The sequence below is a fragment of the Coregonus lavaretus genome (genome assembly GCF_964263955.1).
Source record: "Coregonus lavaretus genome assembly, chromosome: 24".
Lineage (NCBI taxonomy): Eukaryota > Metazoa > Chordata > Actinopteri > Salmoniformes > Salmonidae > Coregonus > Coregonus lavaretus.
This window is the reverse complement of record NC_140011.1, coordinates 39360610-39375747: the sequence shown is the minus strand read 5'-3', so window position 1 is coordinate 39375747 and position 15138 is coordinate 39360610. Positions and strand designations below refer to the sequence as shown.

At 43.2% G+C, this 15138-nt stretch overlaps 1 protein-coding gene across 1 annotated transcript in view; it reads right to left on the bottom strand.

The window, feature by feature from the left end:
• Positions 1-3775: 3775 nt before the first annotated feature.
• Positions 3776-15138, bottom strand: part of LOC311099875 (CCR4-NOT transcription complex subunit 6-like) — a 21674-nt gene continuing 10311 nt past the window's right edge. The window contains exons 3-11 of the mRNA XM_084140597.1: positions 14386-14471; positions 14016-14117; positions 13721-13789; positions 13398-13555; positions 12980-13134; positions 6618-6772; positions 6290-6523; positions 5988-6190; positions 3776-5804 (exon numbers count right to left, since the gene is read on the bottom strand). Of these exons, the coding sequence (XP_083996723.1) occupies positions 5592-5804; positions 5988-6190; positions 6290-6523; positions 6618-6772; positions 12980-13134; positions 13398-13555; positions 13721-13789; positions 14016-14117; positions 14386-14471 (1375 nt within the window). The 3' untranslated portion in view covers positions 3776-5591. The remainder of the gene's footprint in view (positions 5805-5987; positions 6191-6289; positions 6524-6617; positions 6773-12979; positions 13135-13397; positions 13556-13720; positions 13790-14015; positions 14118-14385; positions 14472-15138) is intronic.

The window sequence follows — 15138 nt, the reverse complement described above, 5'->3', positions numbered from 1 at the left end:
AGGATGACTGAAAAAATAAACACCTTGTTTACCATTAGGTTGCTTTCCATAAAATGTATTTCATTGTTTAATTAAAAACAGCTGCCATTATGTTGTATATATATATATATATATTTTTTTACATTGTGCAAGTTTGTTGCTGGTATTCCATAAAATGGTCAACAAGAGTTGGTCCAGTGCATTACATAGTGACATTACCTCTATACAGTTATTCAGTTTCAGCTGGCCACAAGCCTAACCATTGCATTTCTACCTCTACTTTCAGAAAGAAAGGTAAACAGATTGGGAAATGGCAAGGAAAAGGAGCCAAAACAGGGAATTGTCATTTCTGCCAAATACTTCTGCAAAAGCAATAAACAGGAAACACTAGCAAAAAAATTAAAGATTAAAGCATTATTATTGGCAAGTTCTGGTAAACTATTCATAAGGACGGACGAGGCGTGCCACTTATGTCAGTCACATCAAATTCATATTTTGCCTATGACTGTGGTGGTCATACATGCACCGGTTATCAAATGTAAAACAGATGGCTAGAGAAGGCGTCAAGACACCTAAAGTACAGCGCCAGGAAGTAGTTAAAAATGTTGTCAACTAGGCTGTGCTAACAGTAGTACCCACCAAACATCTCCAGTCCCCCTAGAGCAGGGCTCTCCAACCCTGTTCCTGGAGAGCTACCGTCCTGTAGGTTCACACTCCAACCCTAATCTAGCGCGCCTGATTCTAACAACTCAATAAGCTGAATCAGGTCACTTACAACTGTGGTTGGAGTGAAAACCTACAGGAGGGTAGCTCTCCAGGAACAGGGTTGGAGTGAAAACCTACAGGAGGGTAGCTCTCCAGGAACAGGGTTGGAGTGAAAACCTACAGGAGGGTAGCTCTCCAGGAACAGGGTTGGAGAGCCCTGTTCTAGGGTCTGCCTCCAGATCAAAACAGGGAATCCGTGTAAGGGACAAAGTCAGATAACTGTTGGCCAAATCAGTGGAACCTCAAAATGCTGCACATCTACAAGCAAATAGCCTTTTACGCCAGCCATCTCTTCAACAGCTACTAGCAGACATCCCCTACCCAGTACCGACATCCAATAACATCAGCTACTAGCAGACAATCCCCTACCCAGTACCGACATCCAATAACATCAGCTACTAGCAGACATCCCCTACCCAGTACTGACATCCAATAACATCAGCTACTAGCAGACAATCCCCTACCCAGTACCGACACCCGATAAGGCTTTACAAAGCTAAAAGTTGGAGAATCGATGAGAAATCTTTATTTATCGGTGACATTAAAAAAAAAAAATGTTTTTTTTTATTGTTCAAATCATGCGCTCGATTCAAAAGTTAGCAACCATACAAATCTAGAATTCGGTGTGCCAACATTTTTACAAAAACAAATTTGGTTTAAGACTTACACAAAAGAAACACAATGAGCAAAGAAAGAAACCAAATCATACTACATAAATCTGTAATAACACACACAGTAACACAATTCATGTCAAAGAAAGGAAACGTGATTAATCATTTGACAATTTACACACACAAAAAAAATCTTTGTTACACCATCAACAATCCAATAAAATCAACCAGATACATTGCTTTGGTTGAAAACAACCAGAAAAAGAAAAAAAAGGAGGTTGGAAAATTTAAAGTGACAACAGAAAAGAACCAAGACGATGACCCCTTTCATTTGTTTTCTCCTGCTTGGTAAAATGTATTAAAAATATGCTTTTGCAAAACAGCAAAAGCATAATTATAAAAAAAAGTCATACGAGCAGCTTTTTTATCCAATCCTTTGAATAAAAATTTAAAAAAACTTCAGGAGACTAGAACAAAACAAACACAAAAATTGGCCTTGTGGGAGAATATCAATGATTTAAAACAGATCATATTTTTTCCATGTGGCTGATTTTATATACAGTTGAAGTCGGAAGTTTACATACACTTAGGTTGGAGTCATTAAAACTCGTTTTTCAACCACTCCACAAATTTCTTGTTAACAAACTATAGTTTTGGCCATCAACTTTGTGAATGACACAAGTAATCATTCCAACAATTGTTTACAGACAAATTATTTCACTGTATCACAATTCCAGTGGGTCAGAAGTTTACATACACTAAGTTGACTGTCCCTTTAAACAGCTTGGAAAATTCCAGAAAATGATGTCATGGCTTTAGAAGCTTCTGACAGGCTAATTGACATCATTTGAGTCAATTGGGGGTGTACCTGTGGATCTATTTCAAGGCCTACCTTCGAACTCAGTGCGTCTTTGCTTGACATCATGGGAAAATCAAAAGAAATCAGCCAAGACCTCAGAACAAAAATGGTAGACCTCCACAAGGCTGGTTCATCCTTGGGAGAAATTTCCAAATGCCTGAAGGTACCACGTTCATCTGTACAAACAATAGTACGCAAGTATAAACACCATGGGACCACACAGCCGTCATACCGCTCAGGAAGGAGACGCGTTCTGTCTCCTAGAGATCAACGTACTTTGGTGCGAAAAGTGCAAATCAATCCCAGAACAACAGCAAAGGACCTTGTGAAGATGCTGGAGGAAACAGGTACAAAAGTATCTATATCCACAGTAAAACGACTCCTATATCGACATAACCTGAAAGGCCGCTCAGCAAGGAAGAAGCCATTGCTCCAAAAGCCAGACTACGTAAAAAAGACAGACTACGGTATACAACTGCACATGGGGACAAAGATCGTACTTTTTGGAGAAATGTCCTCTGGTCTGATGAAACAAAACTAGAACTGTTTGGCCATAATGACCATCGTTATGTTTGGAGGAAAAAGGGGGTTGATTGCAAGCCGAAGAACACCATCCCAACCGTGAAGCACGGGGGTGGCAGCATCATGCTGTGGGGGTGCTTTGCTGCAAGAGGGACTGGTGCTCTTCACAAAATAGATGGCATCATGAGGAAGGAAAATTTGGTGTATATATTGAAGCAACATCTCAAGTCATCAGTCAGGAAGTTAAAGCTTGGTCGCAAATGGATCTTCCAAATGGACAATGACCCCAAGCATACTTCCAAAGTTGTGGCAAAATGGCTTAAGGACAACAAAGTCAAGGTATTGGAGTGGCCATCACAAAGCCCTGACCTCAATCCTATAGAAAATGTGTGGGCAGAACTGAAAAAGTGTGTGCGAGCAAGGAGGCCTACAAACCTGACTCAGTTACACCAGCTCTGTCAGGAGGAATGGGCCAAAATTCACCCAATTTAATACTAATTGAGTGTATGTAAACTTCTGACCCACTGGGAATGTGATGAAAGAAATAAAAGCTGAAATAAATAATTCTCTACTATTATTCTGACATTTCACATTCTTAAAATAAAGTGGTGATCCTAACTGACCTAAGACAGGGAATTTTGAAAAAAATGAAAGAATTGTGAAAAACTGACTTTAAATGTATTTGGCTAAGGTGTATGTAAACTTCCGACTTCAACTGTATCCACTGTGGTTTGGAAAAGAGCTGGATCACGCCAGTTCTGGGTCACAATGGACTGGACCGCACCATAGTTCTGGGTCACAACGGACTCATAGAGCAATATTTAGGAATAACACATTCTGCCCCCTTTTTTACCTTGATATTGTCTGTACAGTATGTACGTGGACATTACACATGGTCTTGAAGTAGAATGGTCTAGCAATAGACATTAAAAAAAACATGAAACACTTAAAAAGAGAATCGCCTGAGTTGAGGAGTCAGATACAACTATTTTTACCCAAGACTGAGGCTTCATCATGATCGGGTTCCTCGGAAAAAAATAAAAAAAATAAAGAGGACATGATAAAAACAGAACTAAATACGTTAGAGACAAGAGTGGTTTATAGTGTAGTCTGCTAAAAAAAATCCAGATTACTCTAAATATCGATAACTAAGACAAGGAAATAACAAATTCTGATATCTAATAAAAAACTTCTAACAATGTTTAAAACACTTCAGAGAAAAATAGGAGACTGTTCAGGTGTTCACTGACAGCGCCTTTTTGAGAACAGAATCAGTGAGGCAAAATGTTTCAGGTTTTATCTCAAATGCCAAAAGAGATGTGGCAACAATGCCAGAAACCTGCCTCTGTGAAATGCATTCCATTTTTATATTTTGAAAAAATAAAAAGTTGGTTCATCAGGGAACTGTAACCTGGTAGAGTGCAAATTTCAACAGCGGAAACCTGAAAAAAACTATTGTACAAGCTGGCCTTTTACATTTCCTTAAACATTTAAAATAGATACAAATGTTGCCTTAAATTTACAATACAATCCTTTTAGCAAAAACTGACCATACTTACAGGTACAAAATAACGCAGCGTATTATGACTTCTGCAGTTCATATACAATCAAGTTGAGTCCAAGTTTCTGTATCAAACAAATCTCTATTAGTAATGGAAAGGAATAACCCTGGATGTCTTTAAAAAGGGAGGTTTGCTACTGGCCTCTAAGACAGTGCCACAGATGTCTGTTGGAGCATATTTTAGGGGACTGTCCACCCAGCTTTAAACCATAATGTGACTTAACAACTTGGCCCCTGCCCAATTCCATACGGCTACACAGCTATGAGGTCAGATATGGGCTCTCTGGCCTACGACAACATGTTGGGAAGCTGCCAAGTCAGACTGACCACAAGGGACCATTTTCCTTTTTCCAAATCCCTAAGCCCCATCGCTAAGGATCACTAACGGTCACTCAGAGTGAATGACAGGTGGTTGTCGTAATATTTTAATATCTGACGCTAGATTCAAAATGATGGCACGTGTGACTAGAAGGATAAATTTCATTGAAATATTAAAAGGTGGTCCCGTCATTTTGCTCTGTTCATGTTAGGCTATAAAAACAGACCAGGAGTGAGCTGTTAATCTAGATCCGCTACAAGCCGGAACATGTACACGTATCATCACTGTTACATCACTGTTCCACTGTAATAGACATTTTACAGTAGACTTTCAAAAGAGGTTTGGAAATGCCGTTGTGCCTTAACTGCACAGAGCGATTGCGCCACTCAGTATAAAATGGAGCCGCTGAGTTAGAGGACGGGCTTTTAGCACCTGAAGAGGGGGTCTCCGCACCGGCGAGTGGAAAAAGCGGAATGTTTGGCCTGCTCTCTCCAGCACCTCCAAACCTACTACACACACCTTTATGGCAAGATACAGCAATGCAAGGGAATGGATTTGGAGATGTAGCAGCTGAGACTGACTGGTTAAAACAGGTATATCGGCCATTTATCTAGTTGATTGGTGGCGTCTTGAGATTTAGCTGCCTGCTCAGGCTGGACTGTGGTGACACCACGACTCCCTCCGTATTTACCATTCGCCAGACAATACCTTTCAACTATTTATCTGCAGGTGACAAGACCGCAAAGTGGGATATGGTGTCAAAATTATACAACATCAAATTGTGCCCAGAAAAGGAGGTAAAGACTTATCGTTGAGATTGCCGTGAGCTTTTGCTTCAGTTAAAATCCATGGGGGAAATGTTGGCCATAACCCCCCCCCCTCCGATTGTACATAGATTTATCCAGAAAGTTCATAGACTTTGCAGGAAGAATTTAACGAGATTGGAGCAACAGCTCCCTCTTGTGGCTCAGAGATCTACCTGCGCCCTGGCAGGTGGAGTCCGTTGACTGATGACGGGTAGGAAAGGAGCAGCTCCAGTTGTGCAAACAGGGAGAAGTGATCGGAGGGGATGTGGGGGTGGGGACATCCGCTGATATTGTTCTCATGGAGCCAGTGAGGATCCAGGGGACCCAGAACCCCCAACACATTGAGCGTAGGCTGAGAGTAGAAGATGTAGTCAATGATACCCTGCACAGAGAGGAAAAGCACGTTAGATGGCGATACATTCACATCCCCAGGCTGGAGAAGAGTATTTATCAGTGTGACCCAAGCCTTCATAATATCCCAGGCTTTCAGAACATTTCACAAACACACCAACGCAAAAAGAGCGCGCTTCACAGAAGAGAGAAGACATGACTGTGGCAGTCTCACCTTGAAGTCGAAGGTGTAGTTGGTGTAAGGCATCAGGGCGTTTTCATAGGCACTCTTCAGCTTGAAGCCGTGGGTGATCCTGCCGTTGGACGCGCCGTTCTTGCCGTTGCAGTTGAAGTTGGTGAGGCTTTCGATGTAGCGCAGCTCCTTGAAGTCCTTGTGGGTGCTGTCCACTCCGCCCGAGCTCAGGAACTCCACCACACCTGCAAGCCGCACACACACACAGATCACCAGGCATTACAAATGTCACTACAGTAGAGCACACTCACTATTCAACTGACCCAGTCCAGTCGTCCACTCACCAGAGTCAGGTAGTGAGTTGAGGTCAGCACACAGGACGAGAGGGACGGCGTTGGTCTCCCCGGAGACGGAGGAGAGCTTGAGGCTGCGTGTGGCCTTGTCCACGATGTTCTTCACCTCAGACAGGAACATGACCGTCTGGACCACCTTGACGTCTGAGTACGCCGGGTCCCAGTGCATGTGGGCGTTGGCCACCAGGAGGAGCTGTTTCTCCATGCCGAGCAGAGACTTCCCCGCTGGACAAACACACAGGATAACAGCAGCATTTTTACATAGGTCACATTTAAGCCCTACGGAATTCAAGTTTCTTTCATGTGTGGCGAGACTCACCAGACTGCTCCATCATCTCCTTGCGCACCTCTAGAAGCGCAGCCACACCAATGTTGTCCTTTGTCATGACTCTGTTGAGCATGGCCTCAGAGCCCTCAGAGTTGGCCATAGCCAGCTGGTTGAATTCCACTGTGTGTTTCTGTACCAGGCTGAATCTATACAGCAGAGAGGAGTAGCAGGTGAGAGGAGGAGAGGAGGAGCAGGTGAGAGGAGGAGAGGAGTAGCAGGTGAGAGGAGGAGAGGAGTAGCAGGTGAGAGGAGGAGAGGAGTAGCAGGTGAGAGGAGGAGAGGAGTAGCAGGTGAGAGGAGGAGAGGAGTAGCAGGTGAGGAGAGGAGAGGAGAAGCAGGTGAGGGGAGGAGTAGCAGGTGAGGGGAGGGGAGGAGTAGCAGGTGAGGGGAGGGGAGGAGTAGCAGGTGAGGGGAGGGGAGGAGTAGCAGGTGAGGGGAGGAGAGGAATAGCAGGTGAGAGGAGGAGAAGAGAAGCAGGTGAGAGGAGGAGAGGAGTAGCAGGTGAGAGGAGGAGAGGAGTAGCAGGTGAGGGGAGGAGAGGAGTAGCAGGTGAGAGGAGGAGAGGAGAAGCAGGTGAGAGGAGGAGAGGAGAAGCAGGTGAGAGGAGGAGAGGAGAAGCAGGTGAGGGGAGGAGAGGGGAGGGGAGGCAGAACAGACAGGTGAGTGCAATGTGCTGCCTCTGGGACAGCTTAAAAAAGGCTTTTCTGCAATGGCTGAACTTGGAATCATTACACCTCTGAAACACACTATACACACACACACACACAGGGTAAATGTTATACATACAGTACACACACACACACACACTAGGGATGCACATTTTGGTAAATTTTGCTGCCGACTACCTGACCCTCAACCAGTTAAAAAGGTAACATTTTTTCCAAACAGTAAAATGACATGACCAACAGAAAACACTTTCAGAGATCTGTATATACTGAAGAGATGCTTATTTCTGCGCCCTAATAATGGTAGTCGTCCCAAGGCTGGAAGGCAGGCAGGCGACAGAAACGCATTGGGCTTGTTTTCCACAGATTTTGGCTAGAGTGAAACCTCTCGCGTCGCCGCTTCCTCGCTTATACTATGCATGCGTACAAGGACCGGACATTTTTAATGAAGAGCTTAATGGAACCATGCAACAATAGCAAGCCTATGGTCTTACATTCAAAAGGCTATAGCCTGTTATTGAACATGCAACTCCTGTAATGAAGCAGCTAATAAGTCATTTTCAAACATTTGCCAAAATGCAATGAGCTGGAAAACACATTCTAAACAGCGCACCTAATGCGACAGAGATTAAACTCTCCACTAGAAATTTAGAAAGAGGGGGAATCTATGACAACTAGGATGGGTTGCTAATACGAAAGAAAGTTGATATGAAAACCAATAGAACAGGAGAGAAATGCTGGTTAATGGCATCAAGACGTCTTTATAAAATAATTGCCTCCATGTTTCTATGGACGGATTTTCGCAAGGCTACTTTGAAGCAAGGTAAGACATGCCTCATTATTTGAAGTAAAGTAAAACGTTTAGCTTTCAGACAATTACTGCCTCAAGCTCACATTGCAAAGTGCTGGGTGACACGTTGACAATAGCCTATGCACTCAAATGGAAAATGGGAGGCGCAATTTAATTACAAGTTGAGATTGACAAATAAAAATAGCTCCTTTTAAAATCTCTGCCATCAATTTTTAGCACGTGATAGCATTTAGAATTGTTATTTGTTGAGCAATTACTGGGTTTAAAAAAATAAAAATAACAAATAAATAAATAAAATTCTGGTTTCACTCCAGTGAGGAGCTACTCTGGCGCTGTCTGACAGGTGATACATTTACATTTACATTTTAGTCATTTAGCAGACGCTCTTATCCAGAGCGACTTACAGTTAGTGAATACATATTATTATTATTTTTAATACTGGCCCCCCGTGGGAATCGAACCCACAACCCTGGCGTTGCAAACGCCATGCTCTATCAACTGAGCTACATCCCTGCCGGCCATTCCCTCCCCTACCCTGGACAACGCTGGGCCAATTGTGCGCCGCCCATGAGTCTCCCGGTCGCGGCCGGCTGCGACAGAGCCTGGATTCGAACCAGGATCTCTAGTGGCACAGTTAGCACTGCGATGCAGTGCCTTAGACCACTGCACCACTCAGGAGTTAGAGTGATAGGATATTATAGATATTATATTATTATTATAGATTACATTATATAGATCTCCTCAAACTAGGTTCTGTATGCTGTGCGTGTGTGATAAATAAGATACATGATGACTAACAAAAATACACACGTGCCAATTTAATTCCACTAAATTATGCAAATTAAACTATAGACCGATAAGCATGCCTGGTCAAATGTATTTTCGGTGGCTAACCGATTAACCGTTAACATACACAGGAAGCGGCACAGGTCCTAATCCAGGCACTTGTCATCTTCCGTCTGGATTACTGCAACTTGCTGTTGGCTGGGCTCCCTGCCTGTGCCATTAAACCCCTACAACTCATCCAAAACGCTGCAGCCCGTCTGGTGTTCAACCTTCCCAAGTTCTCTCATGGCATCCCGCTCCTCCGTACACTCCACTGGCTTCCAGTTGAAGCTCGCATCTGCTACAAGACCATGGTGCTTGCCTACGGAGCTGTGAGGGGAACGGCACCTCCTTACCTTCAGGCTCTGATCAGTCCCTACACCCAAACGAGGGCACTACGTTCATCCAATTCTGGCCTGCTAGCCCCCCTACCTCTGCGGAAGCACAGTTCCCGCTCAGCCCAGTCAAAACTGTTCGCTGCTCTGGCACCCCAATGGTGGAACAAGCTCCCTCACGACGCCAGGACAGCGGAGTCACTGACCACCTTCCGGAGACACTTGAAACCCTACCTCTTTAAGGAATACCTGGGATAGTATAAAAGTAATCCTTCTACCCCCCCCCCCCCAACCCAACCCCACAAATAAAATACACAAAAAAATATATATATAAAAATATAAAATCAAACACAAAAACATTATATATACAGTGGGGAGAACAAGTATTTGATACACTGCCAATTTTGCAGGTTTTCCTACTTACAAAGCATAATTTTGTAATTTTTATCATAGGTACACTTCAACTGTGAGAGACGGAATCTAAAACAAAAATCCAGAAAATCACATTGTATGATTTTTAAGTAATTAATTTGCATTTTATTGCATGACATAAGTATTTGATCACCTACCAACCAGGAAGAATTCCGGCTCTCACAGACCTGTTAGTTTTTCTTTAAGAAGCCCTCCTGTTCTCCACTCATTACCTGTATTAACTGCACCTGTTTGAACTAGTTACCTGTATAAAAGACACCTGTCCACACACTCAATCAAACAGACTCCAACCTCTCCACAATGGCCAAGACCAGAGAGCTGTGTAAGGACATCAGGGATAAAATTGTAGACCTGCACAAGGCTGGGATGGGCTACAGGACAATAGGCAAGCAGCTTGGTGAGAAGGCAACAACTGTTGGTGCAATTATTAGGAAATGGAAGAAGTTCAAGATGACGGTCAATCACCCTCGGTCTAGGGCTCCATGCAAGATCTCACCTCGTGGGGCATCAATGATCATGAGGAAGGTGAGGGATCAGCCCAGAACCACACGGCAGGACCTGGTCAATGACCTGAAGAGAGCTGGGACCACAGTCTCAAAGAAAACCATTAGTAACACACTACGCCGTCATGGATTAAAATCCTGCAGCGCACGCAAGGTCCCCCTGCTCAAGCCAGCGCATGTCCAGGCCCGTCTGAAGTTTGCCAATGACCATCTGGATGATCCAGAGGAGGAATGGGAGAAGGTCATGTGGTCTGATGAGACAAAAATAGAGCTTTTTGGTCTAAACTCCACTCGCCGTGTTTGGAGGAAGAAGGATGAGTACAACCCCAAGAACACCATCCCAACCGTGAAGCATGGAGGTGGAAACATCATTCTTTGGGGATGCTTTTCTGCAAAGGGGACAGGACGACTGCACCGTATTGAGGGGAGGATGGATGGGGCCATGTATCGCAAGATCTTGGCCAACAACCTCCTTCCCTCAGTAAGAGCATTGAAGATGGGTCGTGGCTGGGTCTTCCAGCATGACAACGACCCGAAACACACAGCCAGGGCAACTAAGGAGTGGCTCCGTAAGAAGCATCTCAAGGTCCTGGAGTGGCCTAGCCAGTCTCCAGACCTGAACCCAGTAGAACATCTTTGGAGGGAGCTGAAAGTCCGTATTGCCCAGCGACAGCCCCGAAACCTGAAGGATCTGGAGAAGGTATAGAGGAGTGGGCCAAAATCCCTGCTGCAGTGTGTGCAAACCTGGTCAAGACCTACAGGAAACGTATGATCTCTGTAATTGCAAACAAAGGTTTCTGTACCAAATATTAAGTTCTGCTTTTCTGATGTATCAAATACTTATGTCATGCAATAAAATGCAAATTAATTACTTAAAAATCATACAATGTGATTTTCTGGATTTTTGTTTTAGATTCCATCTCTCACAGTTGAAGTGTACCTATGATAAAAATTACAGACCTCTACATGCTTTGTAAGTAGGACAACCTGCAAAATCAGCAGTGTATCAAATACTTGTTCTCCCCACTTTATATGACAAATGAAATTTAAAAATACTCTAAAAATTAAATTAGAAACATAGAAAAATATTTTTTTTAAAGAATATTGTAAAGTGGTTGTCCAACTGGCTATCATAAGGTGAATGCACCAATTTGTAAGTCTCTCTGGATAAGAGCGTCTGTTAAATGACGTAAATGTAATGTAAATGTAATACAGTACTTGTCAAAAGTCTGGACACACCTACTCATTCAAGGGTTTCTCTATTTTCTACATTGTAGAATAATAGTGAAGACATCAAAACTATGAAATAACACATATGGAATCATGTAGTTACCAAAAGTGTTAAAACAAATGAAAATATATTTTATATTTGAGATTCTTCAAATAGCCACCCTTTGCCTTGATGACAGCTTTGCACACTCTTGGCATTCTCTCAACCAGCTTCACGAGGAAGGCTTTTCCATCAGTCTTGAAGGAGTTCCCACATATGCTGAGCACTTGTTGGCTGCTTTTCCTTCACTCTGCGGTCCAACTCATCCCAAACCATCTAATGCAGCACTCCATCACTCTCCTTCTTGGTCAAATAGCTCTAACACAGCCTTGAGGTGTGTTGGGTCATTGTCCTGTTGAAAAACAAATGATAGTCCCACTAAGCCCAAACCAGATGGGATGGTGTATCGCTGCAGAATGCTGTGGTAGCCATGCTGGTTAAGTGTGCCTTGAATTCTAAATAAAATCACAGACAGTGTCAACACCAAAGCACCCCCACACCATCACACCTCCATGCTTCACGGTGGGAACCACACATGTGGAGATCATCCGTTCACCTACTCTGCGTCTCACAAAGACACGGCGGTTGGAACCAAAAATCTCAAATTTGGACTCATCAGACCAAAGGACAGATTTCCACAAGTCTAATGTCCATTGCTCGTGTTTCTTGGCCCAAGCTAGTCTCTTCTTCTTATTGGTGTCCTTTATTAGTGGTTACTTTGCAGCAATTCGACAATGAAGGCCTGATTCACGCAATCTCCTCTGAACAGTTGATGTTGAGATGTGTCTGTTACTTGAACTCTGCAGTCCAAATAAATTCTTCACAATCTGAGGTGCAGTTAACTCTAATGAACTTATCCTCTGCAGCAGAGGTAACTCTGGGTCTTTCTTTCCTGTGGCGGTCCTCATGAGAGCCAGTTTCATCATAGCACTTGATGGTTTTTGCAACTGCACTTGAAAAAATGTTCTCAAAAAGTTCTGGAAATGTTCCGTATTGACTGACCTTCATGTCTTAAAGTAATGATGGACTGTCGTTTCTCTTTGCTTATTTGAGCTGTTCTTGCCATAATATGGACTTTGTCTTTTACCAAATAGGGCCATCTCCTGTATACCACCCCTACCTTGTCACAACACAACTGATTGTCTCAAACGTATTAAGGAGGAAAGAAAAACCACAAATTAACTTTTAACAAGGCACACCTGTTAATTGAAATGCATTCCAGGAGACTACCTCATGAAGCTGGTTGAAAGAATGCCAAGAGTGTGCAAAGCTGTCATCAAGGCAAAGGGTGGCTACTTCGAAGAATCTCAAATATATTTAGATTTGTTTAACACTTTTTTGGTTACTATATGATTCCATATGTGTTATTTCATAGTTTTGATGTCTTCATTATTATTCTACAATGTAGAAAATAGTAAAAATTAAGAAAAACCCTGGAATGACTGGTACTGTACATACTGGAACTCATGACCTAAATCAGGACTGACAGTTGGTAGTGCGGTGTCAACTCACTTTTCGGTTCTGTAAAATATGGCGCAGCCATCCACATGCTTGCGGTCGCACTCTGACATGGTCCTGGCACGGGACTTAGGGCTAAAGAAGCCCTCGTAACCTTGCTCCTTCAGCTCTGGCAGGAAATAGCTGTAGTACTGAACTGTTTCCACTTCCTGTTAAGGAAAAAACAGGACAATTCCAGTTAGTGTACATTTTGAAGGTGCATTATTCAAAGTATAGGACATGTAACCTATGGAACTCGAACCCCCATTCTCTTCCGATAGATGGTGTCATTCTAATGCGACCCGGTTGTCGCGCAATCTGACGAAAAAGACAATGATCTACGCCCTAAATGCTAGATCGATTGTACCGCGCATGTGTCATAATTCATTGCAACGGCCAGTATTAAATCCCATCAGTGTGTCTGTCTGCCCACCTGTAAGCTGATGATGTCAGCGCTGCAGTTCAGGATCTCCTGCATGATGGACTTCTTCCTGTACTCCCAGTTGAGGGCCCAGGAGGGGCAGTAGCCATAGAGCTGGCGCGTGGCGTACTTATCACACAGCACGTTGTAGCACATCACTGAGAACAGGGCTAGCACAGGACAGAGGGACGCAGACATGAGATTATCCTACAGTCTCATTAGGGCTCTGAATATGATCAAACACACACACACACACACAAACAATGATCTTTGTGTTGATATGTGGCTTTCAATAGGTGTTGCAAGTGATTTGTAAGGGTGGATGAGTTAGCTACCTGCTGTTCTTGCCCGGTCCGGCTCGGCCTGAACAATCCATGATCTGGGTGGGGGCTGCTCTGAGCTGACTGGGACAGAGAGGGGGAACATGAGTCATCCTTACGCTGCTCATCAAGGACCCTCATGAGGGTGACCACTTGAATAGGATCATCAAGATCAACTGACAGAGCCAAGTCATTCCATTCACCCAAGGTCAAAGAAAAGCATAACTTATCTAATACATGCCAACTACCACACTCACAATTCAAACACAACACATGAACAACAAGATCCTTTTCCTGTATTTGGACTCACCTCCTTTAGTCCCTGACAGATTGTCCAGAAGGTAGTTGAGCAGTTTCCTCGTGCCATCATGCTCCTGGTAGAGGTTCAATATTTCTTGTGCAAGTGGGTTTCCTGAGGAGAAAACAGTGGAAAGCAATGAAGACGCTACACAGATGATATTACACAGGTTCAAGGATACAGAATGAAAACAATGCCACATCTCTCATTCTGTGACCTCTACTCTAGAAATCACTTGGATGAGCAACCAAATAGGCATACACAGATTATTATTAAAATACATGAGGGAATCCTTAGAGAATATCCATGCAAGCTTTCAAATCCCCATGAACTTAGATACCACGAACAACCAAAACGTAAATGATTATGAAACAAAGCTTACCTTTTAACCCCAGTGTTTGTAACTGAAACAGTTTTCCAAGCTCAAAAGGTAGAACCCGCAACTGGTTGTTGTTTAAAAGAAGTTCCCTGTAGAAGAGGTAAGACAGAGACGTTTTAGGATGCTAGAGACAGAATAAGATTCAGAAAGTATTCAAAAGAAGTGAAGGCTTTTCTCGAGTCACCAGAGCTGTAGAAATCCCTCTGTGAAGTAACACATAACGATCATGTGTCAATCAATCATTTAGTATCTGTTCAAGTCATTTCCATGTCTGCTCAGCCAGTTACTGAGCAAAGTTTCATTGAGGGACAGGTGCAGAAGAGGGAATACACAGGAGCGATACAAACAAAAATATTAATATCCTTGAAAAGAGGAACTAGCTATTGCCAATTTCAATCATAATGAGGAATAAGGATATGCAATACCCCACATGGGAGCCTGAAATGTCTCTCCATCCATCTACTTTATAGAATGTGCTCTCAACCTAAATCCCCTAAAGACTCTGAAATGGCATTGTTGACTGAATGAACAAACACACTTAACATTTCCAATTATAGTGAAAACAGCTCAAAACAACAGAGGTTGAAGCATGAGGACTGTAGAAAGGGGTTAAATGAAACAGAAACCTGGTTAATTCCTATGCCATTTCGTAAAAGAGGAACAGCAAACTCCTCTCTTTAACAGGCTCAATCAACAGCTTTTAGTGCATATAATTTCTCATGTGGAAAACACACTAACAGTAATGTCGATTTCGGT